General features: G+C 44.7%; 1 protein-coding gene across 1 annotated transcript in view; it reads right to left on the bottom strand.

The window, feature by feature from the left end:
- plch2a (phospholipase C, eta 2a) overlaps positions 1-23,893 on the bottom strand; it is a 177,554-nt gene that overhangs the window by 118,524 nt on the left and 35,137 nt on the right. The window contains exon 5 of the mRNA XM_063033234.1: positions 920-1,090. Coding sequence (XP_062889304.1) covers positions 920-1,090 — 171 coding nt within the window. The remainder of the gene's footprint in view (positions 1-919; positions 1,091-23,893) is intronic.

The raw sequence follows: 23,893 nt of genomic DNA, 5'->3' as shown, positions 1-23,893 counted from the left end.
ACATGCAACGTAATGGGGCTGAAACCCTTCATCAGGACTGGAAAGGAAGGGTGAAGAAGGTGAGGGGAGGGGAGGGAGTAGAAGCTAGCAGATGAATTCAATTGAGGGAGAATATGAGAAGGTTGGGAGGGATTATGAAGTAAGAAGCTGGGAGGAGGTAGTGAAATAGGTAAAGGGCTGAAGAAGAAGGAATCTGATAGGAGGGGACTGAGGTCCGTGGAGAGGGGAGAGGGGAACCAGAGAGAAGTAATGATCAGCTGAGGAGAAGAGAGGGTGTGAGAAGGGGAACAACAATGGGGAATGGAAAATTAGAGAAGGAATGAGGGGGAGAAATTACCAGAAGTTTGAGAAATTGATGTTCATGCATCAGGTTGGAGGTATGAGGTGTTGCTCCTCCAAACTGAGTTTGGCCTCATCGTGGCAGTAGAGGAGGGTATGGACAGAATGCCATAAAGGGAATGGAAAGTCACCTTGTATTCCTTCACCTTCCCCACCTTTTTATTCTGGCTTCTGCCCCATTTCTTTCCAGTCCTAATGAAGGGACTCAGTTTGAAATGTTGAATGTTTATTCCTCTCCACAGATTCTGCCTGCCTTGCTGAATAAGAGTAACGTTTCACATTTAAACCTTTCTATTTGTCTAACACATTGGATTAAGTTCCCAAGGAGCTTTTGATGTCTGGTCATGGATGCTGAATGGTGCTTGGACATCTACTCACAAGACCTTTCAGTTTAACCTGGTGTAACACAGGGTCCATAACTTTCTGTAAATAAAGCAAGACAGTAATCCCTTAAGCTCATGTTGACCAATATTCTGACTGGCCCAGTGGTGCCCTTTCACCCAGTTCAAATTGGCAAATGGTAACCTGTAAAGAGAAGGAACTGTTCCATTTAGAACTGAGTCTTTCTTAAAATGCTCACCTTCTGCTCCACCTCCAGAAACTTCTTCAGGTCATCGGTGTCCATCTGGTCCTTGTGGTTACTGTACATGAGCATCAGGAGATAGAGATCCCGTCGTGTGGACATCATCTTATAAAAGGCACAGAACTCTTCAAAGTCCAATGTGCCTTGGTTGTCATCTGTGTCTGCTTCCTGGTGATGAAGAAAAGAAAGTTCCGTTAATTTTCCAATTAATATCCCTGGGTCCTGGATTCCCCGCTGGAAACAAAAATGTAACAGATAAAGTGAAGTGGACATATTCTACAAAATGCCCAAGAAACAAAGAGGCACAAAGCCCCTCACAATCTGAGGAAGTCAAAAGCATTCTACAAGTGGTGAAACACTTTTAAAGATTAGTCTCCAGATTTGTATTCACTTTCAGTTATTTCATTGTCATATATTTTATTTCCTGCAGAGCACGAAGAAAGCTCACCTCTGTCCCAGGATACTGATGGACTTTTACTGCTGTACCATTGAGAGCATACTCACCAACTGCATCTCAGTGTGGTATGGCAATTGTCCCGTATCAGACCGCAAAGCACTCCAGCGTGTGGTGAAAACTGCCCAGCGGATTATCGGCACCCAATTGCCCACCATTGAGAACATCTACCATAAACGCTGCCTGGGCAGGGCCAAAAGCATTATCAGGGATGCATCTCACCCTAACCATGGACTTTTTACTCTCCTCCCATCCGGTAGGCGCTACAGGAGCCTCCACTCCCACACCAGCAGGCACAGGAAGAGCTTCTTCCCTGAGGCTGTGACCCTGCTGAACCTCACATCACAGCGCTAAGCAATATTGCACCCATATTGTACTGTCTCAGTACTTTTATGTTTGTGTGCTGTAGCATTTTTTTTATTCGCAGTTATTTTGTAAATAACACTATTCTTTGCATTTCTGGTCAGATGCTAAATGCATTTCATTGGCTTTGTATCTGTACTCGGCACAATGACAATAAAGTTGAATCTAATCTATTCTAATCTAATCTAATCAGAGTGATGAAATTCCTTGCTCAGCTGAAACACACAGAGTAAATAGTATGCATGATAATAATAAATCCCAATGTAATTAAAGAAAGTTTCCTAAAGGTCTCAGCAAAAAGAGCTGCCATATTCTCTTGCAATTTCATCCCTACTTTCTTTGTTTTAAAATAATTTCTTCTGTCAGCCTTCTCTCTGACCTCTGTTATTGTTTGTTGGCTATTGAGCAGCAGGACCTGCCAGCACTGACAGAGTGCTTTTCACTGTTGTGATATAAGAACTGAAAATACGATTTGTGCACAGCAAGGGGGAGAAGCAGCCACAAGGCTAGAGTTAAGCATCCCAGAAATGTTAGGATTCCGGTAGATTGACATCATTACAGTGTGTTGGAAATCATGTTTCTTGAATTTCATTAATTCTTCTGAAGAAGTGACCAAATGAGGGCACAGTGGTTGACGTTGTCTACGTGGACTTTAGTGAGGCTTTTGGGAGGGTGAGACTTTATGACACCACCTAGAAGGTTTGAGTACTGTGGGTATTGAGAGGTGGGGAGTTGGAATGACTACAGGTCCCGCCTGGATTTTGCTCATTTCACATTAATCATCTCCAGATCATGAACACAGGCACCTCTCATAGGACCTGCCATCTTCCCAATGGCCTGGATCACGAGCACTGAACTGGGTAGCTTCTGGTCAATATTCAGATTCATTTATGTATCACACATACAGTGAAAGGTGTTGTTTGCATTAACAACCAACACAACCTGGGGGCAGACTGCAAGTGTCGCCACCCATTCCAGCGCCAATATAGCATGCCCACAATTCTTGCAAAACAACACAAACAACAACAACAACAACAACAGAACAACAGCAAAACAAGCCCCGTTTCTCCCATCCACCTGCCTACCGATGCTCGGACACAGACAGTCCTCCGACCTCAGGATAGGCTGCCTCCAGGCCTCCCGTGAGCCCATGAACTTGAAGACATTGGACTTTTGACTTCTCCAGTGGAAATGCAGACTCACAGACCAGGGGCTTCAGCCATCAGGCCTCGACTTCTAACTGACCTTCAGTATTGACCCCAGGATCCGCCAATAATGTTGGATGAGAATCATGGATGAGGACTGTGAACTCCAGGCATCGAATTCCAGATCTCTGTTGACTGGGTCCCCAAACACTAGGCCTCAAACTCCCATCTTGCTGACTCATACTCTGAGGGAGTCACCTGCCTTTGGGCTTCCTGCCCGTATGAAACTAAGATCCCGGAACCCACCAATGACTCACTGGCCTGGGGAGGTCACCAACCGTAACCGTCACTGGTCTGCCGGTCTATCATTGGGCATGGATGTCTTTCGTTCCATGCCCACGTCGCTGATCTTCGAATGTGGACCGGAGGCCTAGACTCTGACCTGACCTCTAACTCCCCCCACGTCCCTGTTCCTAATTCCCCTCTCTGGCAGCATACACTTACTTCCCATCCAATATTCACACAGGCATCTCCTTCAGCCTAACACCCATCTCCCAGCTGGAGCCTTTGCTCATGCCTGCCCCCATATCACCCGGGATCATGATCCTTTCCTTAGTTGTTGGCTGTGTGTGTGAAATGGATGATATCTGACTGGGAATAAGTGGGGTTCAAGCCCCACTCCAGAGTCCTGGCGTGACAGTGCAGTTCAGGAGGAAGGTAATGCTGATTTCAGACCAGCTCAGCTCCAGAAACTGTCAATTATCTCAATTTGAGTTTTGAGACACTAGGACTCTGTTCTGGTCGTGAACAAGTGAGAGCGTGCCAGTGTTCCACTCAACATTTGCAAGTCAAACTTGTGATGAGATAAACTTTAAGACCATAAGACACAGAGGCAGAATTCAGCCATTTGGCCCATTGAGGCCCCTCCACCATTCCATCATGACTGATTTGTTATCCTTCTTAACCCCATGCTCCTGACTTCTGCTGTAACCTTTAACACCCTTAAAGGTTACCATCTTCTTGGATACAGAAGATTTGAAAGTAAGAAGAACACACAAAAAAAAGGGTGGAGATAGAATGGGAAGAACTGAAAATTAAAATAGAGAAAATGGCAAGAGTGAGAGAGAGAGGGACGGATGATCAAAGAATGGACAGTGTGTAAACCAAGCGAGGTGGACTGAGAGTCAGCAAGACTTAAATCTGACAGGATGTACAAGGAAAGGCATATCCAGCAAGACGAAGACAAACACAGACGTAAGAGAGAAAGGCAGAGAGTGGGATGGACACGAGTCAAGCACTAGCTCACTTTCAAAGAGGAAGCACAACAAAGAAAATAAGGGCAATAGATATAAACCTGTGGCAGGAGAACGGGATGAAGAGATAAACACAGATAATTATCAACAGGATGAATGTGATGTCTGGACAGTATCCAATGGACAGACACTGCACAGGATGAGTGGGGCCCAAGGATAATATCTAATGTTGACGGGGCACGCTGCTTTCTCTGAGATAAACTACTGTTGGAATTCAGACGGTGCCCAATAACCCAAATCATTTCTGACAACTGAAAGTGCACTCACTCTCCAGTAATGGGAAACATTATCGCGTGCAGATGCTCGGCACTGAGTTAATGACCACTTGAATATGTGCAGCAGATAATGACAAATAAAGGAACATAAAAGGTAGCAGTAATAATCTGAGCAGAAAAAATAACCGGCGGCGAAAACAGATCAGTGGACATCAAGTTGCCTCTGGCAGCTAATTTGTTGTCTCTATTATTTAGCAAGTGATAGCATGCGGTTCATCAGCATAATAAATGAGTTTGTGGAAATCCAAGCTGCCATTCAGCCTGATTTAAAGAAAGCACAATGCAAAGTTCCAGCTTGTAATTCCGGGTTCTGCACTGTTGTAAGGATGTATTGTACTATTAGGAGTGCTGTTTTTCACTTTAGATGCTAACCCAAAGCCAGTTTCTGGGTTCTTATGATATTATGAAGGCTCCCACACTCCAATGAAGAACATATTTTGGTGCTTAGGGTCTCCAGGCAATCATAACCATTCCAACCATCACAATAGCTTGGGGTATTTCATCCTGTTGCTGGTTGTAGGACAATGCATTTGCAGAATTTGGGTTCGTAGAGTCACTGAGCACTACAGCAGAGAAACAGGCCCATCCAGTCCACACCAAACTGTAATTCTGCCTAGAGCCAACAACCTCAGCTGGACTATAGACTTCCATACCCCTTCCATCCATGAATTTATCCAGCCTTCTGTTAGTGGAGCCTGAATCCTCCACTTCCGTTGGCATCTCTTTCCATACTTGCATCATCATCCGATAGAAGAAGTTCCCCTTAAATATTTTACCTTTCACTCTTAACTTATGACCTCTAGTTGTAGTCTCACCCAACCCCAGTGGAAAAAGACTGTTTGCATCTACCTTATCTATACCCCTCAATTCTGTATACCTTTATCAACTGTCTCCTTAATCTTCTATGTTCTAGGGAATGAAGTCCTAACCTGATCAGCCTTTCCCTATTTTTTTATCTCTCCAAGGTTACCAGTCCTCCAGGGTTGCCTGTGGACTTCAAGAGTTAAAGGCAAAATGTGGAGCAAAATATATGAGTGTTTTTGCAAGAGTGCAAGGTGGATGCAAGCAGGAGCACTGGGCTCACCAAATTGTCGCATGTCACATAATCACAAAGCACTTTAATGATATGAATGTGTGTGTGTCTGTGTCTGTGTGTACGTGTTGTAGTTACACACGTGATTGTGTGTGCATGCATGTGTATTAAATGCATAGATGTGTATGTGCACATATGCGTGTGTGAATGTCTGAATAATTAACAGATGTTAAAATGCTTCTCCAAGACGAGTCAAATTAAAATGCATGCACACACCTTCTGTAGATGGGAAAATTTTTATTTATCTATTTATATATTTATTTACTTTGTGGTGCATTGCAGAGTAGGCCCTTCTGGCTTTTCGAGCCACACTGCCCCATCAACCTTCTACAAACCCGATTAACCCTGACCAGCTCATGGGACAATTTACAATGACAAGGGGGACGTACAGAGACTCCTGGCAGAATGGTGCTGGAATTGAACTCTGAACTCTGGAATGCCCTAAGGTGTAATAGCGTCACGCTAACCGCTATGCCATCGTGGTGCTGGGCAGGAATCACTCATCATCTATAAGCCTTTGGCGTTGGAAAGCCAGTGTGGGTGCATCAGAAAACCACTGAGAGGTGAACAGCGATGCCGCCGTATGAAATTTTTTGATAATTTTTCCAGCTGTATGCCTAGGAACAATTGTCAAACCCGTGCTTGCTTCTTGTCCGGTGTCAATGGTAGCTTCTGTGGTCCCAGCCGACACTGCCCCAAATCCAAAGGCTCAGAACATTGTATCTCCTCTCTGCAGCCTCTCTAATCTGCTCTTCTTATTGAAATAATTATGTAAAGGACTTCTACTGTGCTTTGCGTTCAATTTTTGATGTTCAATAATGAGTTGCTACAGTTCTCCTTGAACATTAAAATGCCTCTGCCATTTTATTTGTGAAAATCTACATTGGTGACCCCGATGCTTTAGGACGATTCCAGAGTTATTGAACGTGTCAGCAAATGCCGTAGCTTTGAAACTGCCGGAGTTTTGGGATCAAATTGCTGTTGCTAGGTTTGTTCAAGCCAAGACCCAATTTGCTCTGTGAGAAATCTCCACCGACAATACCAAATATTTCTATGTGATAGCATTGCTCAGTAACTCCACGGCTGTGAGAGTGGTGAGTCTACTAGAACACCCGCCTTAACACGATAAATACCGAATGCTGAAAACTCACTTTTTACAGACTTTTGTACTATCGGAGTCTAAGCAGACCAAACAATTGCTCTCCTTGCCTGGCCTCGGTGATGCTAAGCTGTAGGAGTAAATGGACCATGTGCTGTCTCTCCTGGGAACTCACCATCCGTGTTTTATGTTTAAAGAGCTCTTCATGCAGTAAATGCTTGATCAAGTCTGCATAGCCCACACTAATGCACCCGTGAAGGATGACAGGGAGCTTGCTAAAATGGCTGATAGTCTATACTCAGCCAAGCAATGGTGCATCATTGCTCCCTCTTTCTCTACCTCAATAAGCCCGATCAGCGAGGCGCCCGCTTTGGTACGAATGGTAGGAAGTGCCGACCACCTTGCAGCTTTGACAGTACCAGTGCGTTGGGACATCCAGCTGTCAGGTTCATCCGGTGTTCATTACAGGCATCCTTTCAGAGCAACACCTCCTGTGTGACACGAGTGATCAAGTGAACGTGCGGCCAGCATCGCCCATAGATGAGAAGGCAAAGAATGACGAAACCTCGCTGGAGGCTGCCAGCGGCAGCAGGATGCAGACCTACAGAACATGACAGGTGATGCAAAGCAAAGGGTTGAGCACCACATTTCTACAACTGGTCGCCAGTCAATGCCCGCACGCGTAGACTGGACCCAGTAAAGCTGGCAACTACAGAGGGTAAGTTTCCCAACATGGAAAGACTTGGCATTGTATGCTGGTCGATTAGCCTCTGGGCTTCACCCATCCATTTGGTCCCTAAGTCTGATGGTGGTTGCTGCCTTAATGAGGCCACTGTCCCTGATCATTATCCAGTCTCACATATCCAGGACTTCTCAGCACTAGTCGGAAAACTAATTTTTTCCAAAATCGATCTAGTTAGGGGCTACATCAGGTGCCTGTGTGCTCGGAGGACATTCCCAAAAGAACTGTGATAACCCCGTTTGGGTTCTTTGAGTTTCTGTGCATGCCGTTCGGGCTGAAAAACCCAGCACAAACTTTACAATGGCTGATAGACTCTGTATTAAAAGACTTAGATCTTTTTGTTTACCTGGATGACATACTTGGCGCCAGTGCATCTAAATCCAAACATGGGTCTCATCTCCACACACTCTTCGAGCGCTTAAGCCAAGACGGGTTGATTATTAACCCTGCTAAATGTCAGTTTAGGTCGTCAACCATTGACCTTCTCGGCCATCACATCTCCGCAGAAGGTGCAAAATCCCTCTCATAAAAGTAGCCACTATAATGGATTTCCCACCACCCCACACTACTCAAAAAACTACAGGAGTTTTTAGGCATGAGGAATTTCTATCAGCACTTCATTCAGAGAGATACTGAAATTATGCCTCCTACAGTGCGTTTAATGGCAGTACCCCAATCACACGCTTGACTGGTCAGCGGGACATGACCAGGGCATTTGATACCAAACAAGCTCTTCCCGATGTGATCCTGCAGCCACAACCGCTCCCCAACACACCCATAGCCATTACTGCTGATGCTCAGACTGTGCTGCAGGTGCTGCGCACAAACATTTGGTCGGAGGCGTGTGGCAGCCACTTGCCTTTTTCCGTCCCTCTGAAAGGAAGTACAGCGTGCTAGACTGTGAGCTTCTTGGCCTCTATCTGAACTGATTGGACTCCAGCCTGTGTGGAATGCCAGCGGGCAAAAATTAACCGCCACGTCCAGGCGACTTGGGGCACTTCTGAGGTCCCTAAGCGACGGTTCGACCTTGTCAATGTGGACTTTGTTGGCCTTGTTCCCCCCTCCCATGGTTTCACGCAACTCCATACCATGGAGGACTGTACCACGAGGGGCGAGAGGATGTCTCTCCAGCATCGACGATGGCTGCAGATGTAGCTTGGGCATTCGTCAGCACTCGATTTCTCAATTTGGCACTCCATCTGATATTTCCTCTGACCGTGGTCCCAAATTCATATCAGACCTCTGGGCTGCGATGGCCTAGAACCTCAGTGTTAGGCATATTACCTGCAGTCCAATGGCCTATGCGAGCAGTTTCACCGCTGCTTAAAGGCTGCTCTGAGGGCTTCCCTGGCGGCTGAGTGTTGGCAAGATCATTTCCCATGGATCCTGCTGGGGCTCAGAACAGCTCCAAAAGAGAACCAGCAGTCGTCCGCGGCTGACATGGTAAACAGACATCCATTACGAAAGCCAGGTGATTTTATTCCTGATGCCTCGATCACCTGGTCGGCCTCTCAACAGCACTCCAACCCCTCAGTAAATTCAGCTCCTTTGCACCTATTCCTACCTCCCACCAAGGCGCAAAGCACTCTTCGGTACCTGCTGACCTACATTCTGCCTGTCCGTTTTTGTGCATTACGATGCACACCAACATCCCCTCAGGCCCCCTTACAATGGCCCGTTCTGCATTTTTGGAACAGAGAGAAAAGACTTTTATCACAGATAAGAGGGGTAGACCTGAATGTGCTTTTGGAGATCGTTTTAAACTGACCCACCAGGATCTGGACGATTCTGCTACCATGCCCCTGCTGTTGTGACATGACCATGAGCATGTCAACACACCTCTGGATGAGCCTGAGGCACCCTGATGTTCATCCACCATGGAACGTAGGACCCGAGCCCGGGCAGTTTTAGTTAATTCTGGGGAGGCCATATCAGGTAATGTAATTGTGGGCACGTGGCCAAGTGGTTAAAGCATTCGACTAGCGACCTGAAGGTCATGAGTTCGAGCCCCAACCGAGGCAGCAGGTTGTGTCTTTGAGCAAGGCACTTAACCACACCGTGCTCTGCGACGACACTGGTGCCAAGCTGTATTGGCCCTAGTGCCCTTCTCTTGGACAACACTGGTGTCGTGGAGAGGGGAGACTTGCAGCTTGGGCAACTGCCGGTCTTGCCAGGTGCAGATCCATGGTCTCACAAGACTAACGGATGCTTTTAATTGGTGGAAAAGTACAGAATTCATAACCACCTATATTGGGTTAGGGTTCACTTTAAGAGGCTGGTCTGACGTGATGAGGTAACTACGTAAAGTACTCTTACTGCGCTTTGTGTTCAGTTCTTGGTGTTTAATAAACGAGTTTTCTGAAACATAAATTGCCCCTACCATTTTATTTGTGAAATCTTACACTTAGCCTTCTATCTGTAAAAATCCAGGAGGTGAAGGTTCAAAGTTCAAAGTAAATTTATTGTCAAATTTGTCACCATATACTACCCTGAGGTTCATTTTCTTGTGGGCATTCATAGTAGATGCAAAGAAACACAATAGAATCAGTGAAAAACCACACACAGAGAGGGACAAACAGTTATTGTACAAAAGGAAACAAACTATGCAATTTCAAAATAAAAACAAATAATAATAAATAAACAAACAAATAAAAAAATAATATTGAGAACATGCGTTGTAGAGTCCATGAAAGTGAGCCTGTAGCTTGTGGGATCAGTTGAGTATTGAAGTGAGTGAGGTTATCCACACCGGTTAAGGAACCCGATGGTTGAAGGGTAATAACTGTTCCTGAACCTGAGGTGTGGGAGCTAACGCTCCTGTACCTCCTTCCCAATGGCAGCAGCGAGAAGAGAGCATGGCCTGGTTGGTGGGGGCCCCTGATTATGTTTGCTGCTTTGTTGTGGAAGCGCTCCTTGAAGATGTGCTCAATGATAGAAATTTAGAATAAGTGCTGAGCAAAATGGGAGTAAAATCAGATAGTACTTCTTCACTCAAAGGATGGGATCACGCTGGGACTCTCTCCATGCATAAGTCACACCCCATGAATCTTGCTTCCTGCCAATTTAATTAAAGTCATCATAAACACTGCATATTACATTGCAAGGATGAGATACAATTTCAAGAAGATCGTTATCAGCTTCCTAAGGGCATTGCTTCATATTTTCAGGTCAGTTATAATACTTGCTCCACTGCTGACTTAATTTTAAAACAATATCCTTGGCAATAAACAAAGGCCAGGTCACCTAGCAACATTATTAGTTCTGTTTCATAAAGAGATGACTGAGCCCTGAAGAACATGGAGCATAGAGTCTGTCTGCTTCCCATCAAGCGGCTCAAGACTTTCAACAGATCAGGCTCTGGACAACCAGATTTGTTCTGGAAGGAGCCATTCAGGGCATCTACAGGGTCAGCAGTACCAGAACCATATAACCATATAACAAAGTTCGAGTTCGTCAAGAAGACACGACAGGAACCTCGGGGCTTTTCAACATTGAATGGAGGCGAAGGAGAGATGACAGTCAGAGACGTCTGCAGTGTATGTGAACTTCTCGTTCTCTGAGGATCATCACCCTGTCATGGTGGAGAGGTTTGTGAGCTCCTGAGATCCCGAGAGGGGTGCTATCTGGACCTTAGCTCCTGGTGGGGTCACCCATGGCTGTAAGGTCAAAGAGGAGGTTCCAGACAAAGAGTGATCCAAGCAAGACCTCAACGGCAGAGCTGACAGAAGGTGATGACATATCACAATGGCAGTGAAGGCTGCAAAAACGAAGGACCCCCAGTCATCTTGCGTTCCATACCACTGGACCCTGACACCGATCTGTCAAGGATCGTGTGGTGACTACCCGTGCATCAACCTCCTCACATTAAATGAAGTCATGCACACGTATTGTCTGTTAAGGAAATAACCCCCTTGGCAGAACATCATACTCGTCTCAAATGATCGCACTACCACACTATTATGTGAACTAAGACAAGTTGCTGAAAGACAGATTATGAAGTTTGATGCTGGAGAGTTCTGCAGCCATTGAGTCTTGATGGAGGGGCCCCCAGCCCCACCAGCAAAACAAAAATAAAACCTTAGAGATACTTTAAGGAAACTGTATTGGTGTTGCCACAATGGACCAATTGGCTTTCCTTACTGGAATCTCACTATGCACTCTCTATCAACTAGTAGCTTCTGTAAAAGCCGAATAAATTAAGAAATTGATAATTTCATGCATCTCTGAGATATAATAAGCTTCAATCAGTTTCACACAGCAATTAATAAATGCAAAATATTAATGACTATGCAAATGAGGACAAGCCTGTCTTAAGCTCAGCAGAGGTGAAATATCACAGGAGACAAGTGGAGCTGCTGAATGTTCAGCATATAGATCTTCTCACTCACTTTCCATAACCAGCATGGCTTGCACCGCTGAAAATACACTTGTGTTTGGATCTCTTGGGCAACATTAAACCACTGGTTTTCAAAGGATAGGTTTGCCCTTATACAGTGCCTCTCATACCATCCGAATATGTCAACGCGCCTTGCAGCCAATGCATTCATTTTACAGGAAAGGTAGCAGCCAATTTGTGCACCCAAGCTCCCACAGATAATCTGCTTTATTACTGATGTTGGCTGAGGAATAAATATTGACTCAGGACACCCAGATATCTTCTCTCATTCAGTGGCCACCTGCTTTAATCCATCCACTTGAGTAGGAAGACAAAGCCTTAGTCATCTGAACGATGGCACGTCCTTGCCTCTATTAGATGAGGAACTGAGTTCAAGAATCAGGAAGGTGTGTTGCAGCTTTATAAAACCAGGCTGCCTCTGGAATATTACGTTCAATTCTGTTCACCCCATTATAGGAAGGATGTGGAAGCTTTGGAGAGGTGCAGAAGAGGTTTATCAGGGTGCTGCCTGGATGAGAGGGCATGTGTGATAACAAGAGGCTGGATCTTTCAGTTTAAGATGGTCCTGGTGAAACACTGTGATGACTTGCTGGCAGCAAACAAAACTACTAACTACTCTATCAATCACACTTGTTTTGGTAAGCGATCACTGAAATCAATAACCCGTAACTCCCCTTTCGGAGTTGACCCTTCGAACCACCTGTACAACCTGGCAATTTTGCGGTGTAAACTGAGGTCTCTGAGGTACAGTGTAGTCATGGCACGGTGTGTACAGGCCCAACTGAGGCAGTGGGACCTGGGCCGAAGAACAGGGAATGGGCCAAAGTAAGGCCTTGCTAGAGTGGACGGAGCTGATTTGAAGTGGCAAAGCCGCAGTGAGGCGGAGTCAAGATGGCGGGCTCGGTCCCGAGAGTGAGAAGCAAGCCGATGTTTGACCGAATTAAGCGCCGGGTCATATTCGAACGGTCAGGGTGTCGGGGCCAGAGGAGAGGGATGGGCTAGCGTTCAGCTCGCTGCTCGTGAGGTTTACTCGTCCCTGCACTGAACTGAGGCTGTGGCCTGCAACTGACGGACTCCTGGATCGGCTGTGACTTGCTCCGTGGCCGTGAACTCACTTTTGTGAACTTCAGTTCTGATTGTTATTTGCTTACTTTTATTGTTTGCACAATTTACTTTTTACTGGGTCTCTGACGGTCTTCTTTTTTAATGAGTTCTATTGGGTTTCGTTGGTTTGAGGCTGCTTGTAAGGAGGCAAATCTCAAGGTTGTATTTAATATATATACTTTGATAATAAATGTACTTTGAACATTGACAAACTGGAATGTTTTCTTGTGAGTGGTGGAGACTGACAGGAACTTTAATAGATCATTATAAGATTATGATAGGCACACTAGACAGCCAGTATCCCCAGGGCTGAAATGCCTAATACTAGAGAGTATGCATTTAAGGTGAGAGGGGGTAGGTTCAAAGGACATGTAATGGGGGAAGTGTTTTTTAGTGATAGGTGCCTGGAATGTGCTGCCTTGTGTAGTGGGGGAGATAAATACAAAATAAAGGTGTAGGAATGTACAAGAAATGGAAGGATATAGACATTCTGTAGACAAAAGGATTCGTTTAGTTGGGCATTTGATGACAAATTAGTTCAGTGCAATACTGTGGGCCAAAGAGCGTTTCCTGTGCTGTTCTACAGAGCGGTCTGTTCTAATTCATCCTCTTCTGGGGATGCTGCACAGATCAGGACCACTGACCAAGAACATGAAGCTCAAGTCACACTAAGCAGCAAGACTTCTGTGTTGACTTGAGGAGGAGGTGGGGGACGAGGAATGGTGTTACAATTAATCCGGAACTAGCAAATGGGCTACTACAATGCTCTCCCTACAGATAACGCTTACACCTTTGAATACAAGCAAAAGGTGGCGTCCAAGAGCAAACTGAGTGCCTATGAATTAATTGGGCAATACACAAAATCTATAGCCCCAACACCAAGCACCTGAGGTAAAAAGAAATGGATGTTAGTATTTGGGTAGCTCTCTCCATTGTACAGGACCTGGTTTAACCACTTCTATAAATCAATTATGAGCTTCCTGCTTAGATTTGCCACACACCTCTACTGTCTTCTATGCTATCTAGCACTGTGCAACGAATCACCCCCTCACCCCTCCCTACCATTTGCTCCTACTGTGTCCATAATGGCTTTCACCCTGCCTGCATTGGTCTCAAGGGGGCCTCACTAAATGTAAGAAAGACTCTTTCAGTAGATGCACGAGGCATCAAGTATTTGGTTGCTATCTGAGTTTCTCCTTCTCTAGTGTAATGTATTTTATCAATTTCCTTTGAACAATAAAGATGAGAACGACCAGCAGAAAGACCGAGAGAAATGAAAGGCTGTTTTATTGGAGAAACTGCTACAACAGACAAAGTGAAGCAACCAGAGGTTACCAGCTTAAGATAATTGGAGGGGAAATCACAGAGCAGGGCATGAGAAATGTTCTGTTGTGCAGCCTAATGCTGTTGTCCGGAACTTGGAAGGTATATGGAAGCAGATTCAACAATTACGTTCCAAAGGGAATGTGTAAATATGGGAAAAGAGGAATTTGGAGGAGATAAGGTAATGCAGAAGAGCAGGATGAATGGGTAGTCCTTTGGGAAGGTCCTGAGAGGCAGAAAGGACTGACTAGCCTCCTGTGTTGTAGGAAAGAGGGAAAACAACGTAAAAAAAGGAGAAAATAGTGTAAAAGCTGGGCATGAAATACAGAATTCTAATGCTTAGAATGATCTCAATCTCAGGTGCTGTTAACTGAGCTAAAGGGAGGCACAAGAAGATTCAACACCCTCCAATTTGTATGTGAAAGAGGTGGTAGTTGTGTGTAAAAACAGACCTGTGGTTGAACACATAACTCCTCTTTGTGGCGTTCAAAATTTTCAATGTTCACCTGATTACGACAGGATTAAAGTCTTGTGGCTATCAAAACACTATTTTCACTCAAGAGTCAGGGTAAATGATGTGTTAAAGTCATCGGTGGTCGAGAGTCAGAATATATGATGGCAATGAAACCACCAACCTCCGACCCAGTGATCTGAGAACTACTCAGTTTTACAACTCAAAGCTGAATTAATTGTAATGGCTTCTAATGACCTTTACGTGAGAACCTGACTTCCTCAAGAAGGAGAGTTCTGTTTAGATTGTGTGAGAAATTGGATGAAGCACGCAGCAGCTAGACACCTCACAGGCTCTGCCATCCAGAATAAACATTTAAAGTGGGATAATAAATATGTGATTAGTTACAATTGTAGGTTGTGTACCAAACCATTAAGTCTGGGTGCAAAGTTATTTTAAAGTTGGTAGCATTTTGCAACTGAACACTGAAATCCAATTCCCCTGGAGCAGAGCTGCCCACGTACATCAAACAATCACAGTTCTGTCTGATGTTTCTTCAGTATTTCAACTGCTTACCTATTGGATCCAACTGACATTTAATCCACTTGCACAATTCCCCCTGGACCTATTTCCTACCCAACCCTGATAGGTAAAACATCTGACTGTGATTATTATTTCACTGGGGATATCTCAAGATAAAGCACCAGATTTCACTAGGAGTGTGTCGTATGTTGGGATGTATAACAGCATCAAGTCATCTTGTGTACAAGCTGCTACTGGAATTATCTAGAAACACACACAAGTTACCGGAGGAACTCAGCAAGTCGGGCAGCATCTATGGAGAGAGGAATAACCAGTTGATGTTCCGGGCAGAGACCCTTCATCGCGACTGGAAGAGAAGGGGGCAGACGCCAGAATAAGACAATGGGGTGGGGGAAGGGATATAAATTGACAGGTGATAGGTGAAGCCAGGTGAGGGGGAAGATGGGTGGGTGGGGAGGGGAATGAAGTCAGAAGCTGGGAGGTGATATGTGGAAGATGTCAGGGGCTGAAGAAGAAGAAATCTAAAAGGAGAGGACAGTGAACCATAGAAGAAAGGGAATGAGGGTCACTAGAGGGTGGGGAATCATATAAGATGATTAGTTTCAATGTGCCAACTAGACTGAATATCCTTTGTAACCTATCCTCTTGGTTTTGCTGTTCTTTTGCTTTCATTTTGAACTTCGACACAGGTTAGTCCTCGCTTTCATCCTTCTGTTCCCTTCCTGCCTGGCACCTCGTATCTGCAATGGATGGTTAATCTCAGTCTTTTTCTCTTAAATTTCACATGTATTCACAGTTGGGGATTGCCTGGGTCTGATTATGGATTAGACTTAACTATCAACAAACTCAAGGTGGTGCAAAGAACCGGTGATTGGTGCAAGGAAAGCTCGGGAGGGGGGAAAGAACTCATGCCTTCAAAAGCAGCAGGAGGAGAGGTGGTTAAGATATTATCAACAGTCTGCATCTTTGGATTTTGAATTTAATTGAGGTTAAGTTCACTCCTTGCCAGAGAAAGAGGCTGTTTGGTGCGGAACCGTTATTCCAGCCAGCATAACTCCCTGTCACAGCCGCTAATTCTTGGGGATGCCTGCAATCTTCAGGTGATTGCTCTGTACAGGCCAAAGAAACATTAAGGTCCTAATGAGGGGTCTTGGCCCTTTATTCCTTTCCAAAGATTCTGTTGGACCCTCTGGGTTCCCCCAGCATTTTGTGTGTGTTGCTCTAGCTTTCCAGCATCTTGTGTTAAAGACCTGCGTTCTTCATTACTTGCAAAAGGCATTGATGGAGGGAGAGGGGGAGTTGGGAGGGTGGGGAAAAATTAGGTTTGAGAAGCATCCAACTGGGGAACAAAGAAGCGATTCACTTTCTGATTGGTAAAAGGCAGGGACCACAAGAAGAGCACGTTGGTAGACAGTGGCTGGAGTGTCAGGATGGGGGTAAAACCTCGAGGTATATGAGCCATAGTGGACAACTGTACTCTGTGAACTGTCAAAATTGTTTGTGCATTGATGGTCTTCCAGCTGGAGAGTGGAACTGGCTGCACTTACAAGCTCCATTTCCTTCATCGTCAAACACTGACTCAAATTAAAGGTGGATAAAAATTGAGCTGTGGTTTGCCAGCCAGCTGAGTGATAGATTTTGTCAGTTATCACCAAGTTAACTGAGTCTGAGATTGGATTACGGGGGGTCACTCACTAGTCTATCTTAGAATCAGAAACCATAGGAGAAAGCAGCAGGGAAGGGAAAATTTCCCGATAAAATTAGGTGTTGCTATATGAAAATTAACTTGCTTCATTAGAGTGAGGGTAGGACTGATCAGGGACAGATCCTTAAGGAATTCACCAGTGAGAGGGACTGTGATAAATGGAGGGACAATGTAAAACTGGCTGATATGCTAGAACATGTCAACATTAAGAAAGGATATGTGCTGGGACTTTTGGAAAAACTTTACAATAGATAAGTTCCCAAGGCTGGGTGGGATATTCCCCAGGTTACTCGGGGGAAGTGAGGGAAGAGTTTGCTGAACCTTTGGCAATGATCTTTGCATCCTTACTGGCCGCAGGATAGTACTAGAAACTTGAAAGATGGCAAGTGTTATTCCTTTGTTCAAGATAGGCAATAGGGATTATCCTGGAAATCATAGAATAGTGAGTCTCACCTCAGTGATGGGCAAACTATCAGAAAGGATTCTTAGAGACAGGATTAATGAGCATTTGGAGAAGCATAGTCTGATTAGAGATAGTCATTATGGATGTGTGAGGATCAAGGTATGCCTCACAAGCCTGAATGAATTCTTCAAGGAAGTGATGAAACAATTTGAAGGTAGAGCAGTGGATATGGTGTATATGGATTTTTAGTAAGATGTTTGACAAGAATCCTCATGAAAGGCTAATTCAGAAAGTCAGGAGGCATGGGATCCATGGGAACTTGCCTGTGTGGATTCAGAATTGGCTTGCTCACAGAAGGCAGAGGCTGGTATTAGATGGAACACATTCTGCCTGGAGGTCGGTGACTTGTGGAGTTCTGCAGATATCTGTTCAGGGATCCCTGCTCTTGGTGATTTTTATGACTTGGATGAGGAAATGGAAGAGTGGGTTAGTAAGTTTGCAGGTAACACAAAGATTGGTAGTATTGTGAGGAGAGAAGATTTACCATGAATCTGCCAGGATTCAAGGGCATGTCTTGTGAAGAAGGGGGCATGTCCCTTTGGTAAGATGGCGGCGTGCTTGGTTGCAGTGACCTCTTTGGGTCCAACAAATGGTGCAAATATGTTTCAAAAACGTTTTTCTTAGGATCGCAAGACCCTGTTGGACATTGGTAATATAAAACACTGCAAGTCCGATTCACTGGTTCATTGGTGAGACCAATGGCGGGGAGCTGTGTGCTCTAAGTTATCGTGTGGAGCAGACCCTTATGTTGTGACAACATGGGTTACAGTCACTCGGAGAGGAGGTGTGGAAGAGAACAGAGGGCATGCTGGGTTGAGGGCTGGCCCCTGCAGGCCAACTCTCCCGTTGGTGCTGCCCTCCAGTGTTCACTCCGTGGAAGACAAGCTGGATTGTGATCAGAAATTGCTGCGTACTTGTCCTTGCAGAAACGTGGCTCCAGGACAACATCCCATGCACCACCAATCTTCAGCATGTGCCACTCAGACATTTGGGCTAAAATTATTTTTTTTGACTTAATGTGCTATTGTAACTGTATGTACTGTGTGCTGTATGTGACTGAATGTACTCTGTTTTGCACCGTGACCCCCAGAGAAACGCTGTTTCATTTTGCTGTATACATGTGTACAGTTTATTGACAACTAAACTTGAAAGGTTTAGCAACCTAGGGATTTTCTCTTGGGAGTGAAGGAGGGTGAGAGGTGGCTTGATAGAGGTGTATAAGATGATAGTGTGGACAGCCTTTTACTCAGGGCAGAAGTGGCCAATACAAGGGAGTATAATTTTATGGGGACTGGAGTAAACTATAGAGGGGGATATCAGAGATAGTTTTTTATGCAGAGTGGTGGGTGCAAACGTAATCCGCTACCAGGGTTGTGGGTAGAGACAATATACATTAGTTGCATTTAAGAGACGTTTGGATAAGCACGTGGATGAGTGGTGGAAAGTGTGCTGACCGGTCGCAGGACGGCCTGGTACGGGAATACCAATGCCTTTGAACTGGACATTCTACGAAAGGTAGTGGATTAGGCCCAGTACATCATAGGTAGAGCCCTCCCAACCATTGAGCACGTCTACATGAAATATTGCAATAGAAAAGCAGCATCCATCATCAAAGATCCTCACCACCCAGGCCATGCTCTTTCCTCGCTGCTGCCATCAGGCAGAAGGTACAATTGCCTCAAATGCCTTGTACCGCCAAGTTCAAGGATAGTTACTACCCCTCAACCATCAGGCTCTTGAACAAAAAGGGATAATTACACTCATTCTATTTCTGGTGTTCCCACAACCGATGGTCTCACTTTAAGGACTCTTTATCTTGTAATTTCATGCTCTCGTTATTTATTGCTATTTAATTATATTTGCATTTGCGCAGTTTGTTGTTCATTGATCCTGTTTACAGTTACTATTCTATAGATTTCCTGCAGGAAGAAGAATCTCAGGGCTGTCTGTGGCAACACGAATGTTATGATAATAAATTTTACTTTGAACTGTGGATGAAAGAATAACGGAAGGTTACGTCTGAGGGAAGTGATTGATCTTGAAGTAGCTTAAAAGGTCAACACAACATCTTGGCCTGAAGGACCTGTGTTTCCAAACAAAGGTTTTAAAAGATTTGGAAAATGATGGTCATACAAACAACATGGAATATACAAAAATGAAGCTAAGCTCTCTTCAAATAGGCCTTGAGACACTTGTGATTATGTGTTAGGCTCAACCATCTGGGCTGGGTAATGACATATGGCACTCGCTATTAAGTACAGTCATTACTTAATGGTGTGTGTAATTCTGCAAAGGCTGAAGAAACTAGACAATATTATATTGAACCTTTAAGAAAATCCTTTACGTCAAAACTCATTTACACAACCCGAAAAGTGCCGGCTATCTGTTATGTTGTTTAAAGGAATGGAAGACCTTGCACAGCGTCATCGCGTCCAGTGACACTGGTGAGAAGGGGCAGATGTTCATGTAACACCTCATTTTCCTAAATGACCCATTAAATTGCTTAACCTCCCCCCATTGACTCCTCCTCAGCTGATGGGAGTGGGGGAGAGCATTTGAAGAACGTCGAGGTTAAAGCGTATCAAATTGATGTTCACATTAGTGGTCACCAGAGACGGAACTTGCACCTACCCTTCCCTCATACGGTAGCAAACCCCCACAGATCACCTGTTCATCCTCTTTATATGAGGAAGTACGAAACTAGCTCAGAATAAAAATATTTTAGCCCAGTATGCTGATCTCTGTACTTCTATCTGGTTTCTTTTGCTATATATTTATTTCCAATTAGTTGTCTCCTCTGTGCCTGGAACCACATGCCTTTTAGTTGAACAGATTAAATAATGTAGGAGGGATTTGAGATTAAACTCCCAAAAGCATCTCCCACCACATTTATACATGATCTAATTCTTTATCAAGCCATTGTAAATCATTCTAAGCAAATTGTGTAGGTTTTGTGAAACTGTTATGAATCATTATATAAATCTAAGCGTTTTCTTCAACAGGATATCATCAATTGCTTTCAAACTCAGCTTTTTATATTCCTCTTCCTTACTTTAACTGCCTCGGACCTAGGCTTTTGGATCTTCAAACGGCAATAAAATATGATAAGCATAAGGAAGTCTATAGACGCTGGAAATCCAAAGCAACACACACACACAAGATGCTGGAACGCAGAAGGTCAGGCAAAATCTACAGAAACGAATAAACAGTCGCCGTTTCGGGCCGAGACCCTTCTTCAGGACTGAAATGGAAGGGGGAAGACGACAGAATAAAAAGGTGGGGGGAGGGGAAGGAGGCTACCTCAGAGGTGATTGGTGAAGCTAGGTGGGTAGGAAAGGTAAAAGTCTAGAGAAGAGGGAATCTGATAGGAGAGGTGAGTGGGCCATTAGAGAAAGGTAAGGAGAAGGAGAAGTGATAAGCAAGTGAGAAAAGGTAAAAGGCCAGAGTGGGGAATAGAAGAAGAGGAGAGGGGGAGGGAACAATTCTTTTTAAGTGGAAGGAGAAATCGATATTCAAGCTATCAGGTTGGAGGCTATCCAGACGGCGTATAAGATGTTGCCCCTCCACTCTGAGTGTGGCTTCAGCTTGGCACAAGTATGGACTGACATGTCAGAACGGGAACGGCAACGGGAATCGGAATTAAAACGTTTGGCCACCAGGAAGGTCCACTTTTGGCAGATGGAGTGGAGGTGCTCAAGGAAGACGATCCCCAACTCACGACAAGGTCTCGCCAATGTAAAGGACGCCACATCGGGAGCACCGGACACCATAGACGACCCCAGCAAGTTTGCAGGTGAAGTGTGGCCTCACCTGGAAGGACTGATTGGACCCCTGAATGGAGGTGAGGGAGGAGGTGAATGGGAAGATGTAGCACTTGGGTCGCTTGCAGGGTTAAGTGCCAGGAGGTGCGGTGTGGGACAAACAGACAAGGGAATTACGGAGGGAGTGATCCTTGAGAAAAGCAGAGTGGAGGGGAGGTAAAGACATCTGTTAAAGGAGCTAGAATGTGTTGAGGCTAACGGGTCAGTTAATCACACTTAGTGTTGACTAACTGGGAGCAATATATCATCATTTGAAATGATCAACAGGGGTACCATCATTGCAAAATGCATGTCCTAATCCAAACCATTAGTTTGGTTTTGACAGGAAGATTTTTTCCGGAGGCTACCAGGAACATCAATGAAGGGGAGGCAGTGGATTTTGTCTACATGGACTTTAGCAAGGTCTTTGACAAAGTCCTGCATGGGAGGCTGATCATGAAGGTTCAGTAGCTTAGTAAACTAGATTCAACAGTGGCTTTGCACAGGGGTTGCCAACCTGGGGTCCACGGACCCCTCGGTTAATGGTAGGGATCCATGACATAAAGAAGGTTGGGAACCCAGATTTAACAGGAAAAGTCAAAGAGCAATAGTAACTAGTTGCCTCTCTGACTGGAGGCCTGTGACTCGTAATATGTCGCAGGATTCATTGTTGGATCCTTTGTAGCTTGGCATCTATATCGGTAATTTGGATGATAGTGTAATAAACTGGATCAATAAATCTGCGGACAACATGAACACCGAGGGCATAGTAGACAGCGAGGAAGGCTATCAAAGCTGGAATAATGGGCTGAAAAAGTGCAGATGGAGTTTAATGCAGACAGCTGTAAGGTGGTGCATTTTGGAAAGGATAAACCAGGGTAGAACTTGCACAGTGGGCACAGTGGGCACAGTGGGGCATTAAGGAGTGCGGTAGAACAAAGGGATCTGGGAATACAGATCCATAACTCCTTGAAGGTGGTGTCATGGGTAGATAGGGTCGCAAAGAGCTTTTGGCTCATTGCCCTTCATAAATTAAAGCATCAAGTACAGGAGTGAGGGTGTCATGTGAAGTTGTTTAAGGCATTGATGAGGCCAAATTTGTGTACAGTTTGCAGTTTTTGTCACCTACCTACAGGATTGAAAGAGTGCAGAGGAAACTTACAAGGATGTTCCAGGACTTAAGGACTTAAGTTACAGGGTAAATTTGAATAGGTTAAGATTTTATTCTCTGGAGAGTAGGAGAATGAAGAGAGATTTGCTAGAGATTCAAAATTATGAGGGGTATAGATAGGGTAAATGCAGGCAGGCTTTTTCTACTGAGTGTAGGTGGGATTAGAACTAGAGGTCATAGGTGAAGGGTGAAAGTTGAAATATTTAATTTGAGGGGGAACTTTTCACTCAGAGGGTGGAACAAGCTGCCAGTGGAAGTGGTGGATGTGAGTTGACTGCAACATTTAAAAGAAGTTTTCATAAGTTCATAGACGAGAGAGGTATGGAGGGCTATGGTCCAGCTGTGGATTGATGGGACTAGGCAGAATAACAGCTTGGCACAGACTAGATGGGCTGAAGGGTCTGTTTCTGTGCTATAGAGCTCTATGACTCCAGATGATTTATTCTTTAATGCCCAAGACAGTGTTCAGGATCATTCAAACCAGAAGCAGTCCCCGGTTTGCAACAGGTTTCTATTCCTTCGAACGTTCTGTAACTGAAAAGCCAATGAAATGAATAACGAGTGAGGGAGAGAATCATCACAGAAACAACTGTCGGATAGTGAAGAGCTGCAGAAAGAGTGGCCTTCAGCTGGCCTCACTGACTCAAGTGAATGAATGAGTCTGCTCAGCAAAGCTCTGCTTTCCTCAGCCTGGCCCTGATTGTTGTGGCTTGGTGGGGTGTGGGGAAATAGGCACACAGAAATGCCCTGGTCCTACTGGCAGAAGAGCCTTGTAACTCCACACCAGCCAATAATTCCATCCCTCCACTCTCTTAAATTACTCATTCATATGTATGGGTGGGATTTCATAACCTGAGGAGGTCTGTAGCAGGCCTTTCTGTGTACTTGTCAAACCTAGCTACCATCAGTGTCAATATCTGTATTACATCAATGCAGTCTGCATTTCATTATAGGTCTTCTTGCTAAAGGGCTTTGGCAAGGCCACACTTGGCTAAGTTTGGACTCCTTGTTTAAGGAGGAAAGTATTCGTATTGAAAGTAGGTTCTCAGGCGTGAATTCCTTGAGGATGAAATGATTGTCTTATGACCAAAGGCTGAGCATCTTAACCCTTTAAGCATTGGAGCTTAGATGATATTACTGAGGCCTTGGGAAGATCAATGCTGAGAGGATGCTGTACTTCATGGGAGAATTTCAAACTGACAGGCAGAGATTCAGAACAAGGTGTACACTAATTTAAGACAAATGACGAAGTCATGTGTTTTGGAATTATCCAGCAGAGACTAAATCATTGAATATATTCAAGGCCAAGATAGGTCTTTTTTGTTTACAGGGGTCGCAAGGGTTATGGGAAACAGGCGGAAAAGTGGAGCTGAGGTCATGAATAGAAGAGCAATGGTATTTATGAATAAAAAAGCAGATTCAAGGGGCCCTTGGGCCTACTTCTGCTCCGTTTCCTATTTACTGATGCACCGAGAGTACAAATGGACTATAAACCATAGAGCCACATAGCAATGAAGACAGTAATTACATT

The sequence above is a fragment of the Mobula hypostoma genome, chromosome 25 (assembly GCF_963921235.1).
Source record: "Mobula hypostoma chromosome 25, sMobHyp1.1, whole genome shotgun sequence".
NCBI lineage: Eukaryota > Metazoa > Chordata > Chondrichthyes > Myliobatiformes > Myliobatidae > Mobula > Mobula hypostoma.
This window is presented reverse-complemented; position numbering and strand designations above follow the sequence as displayed.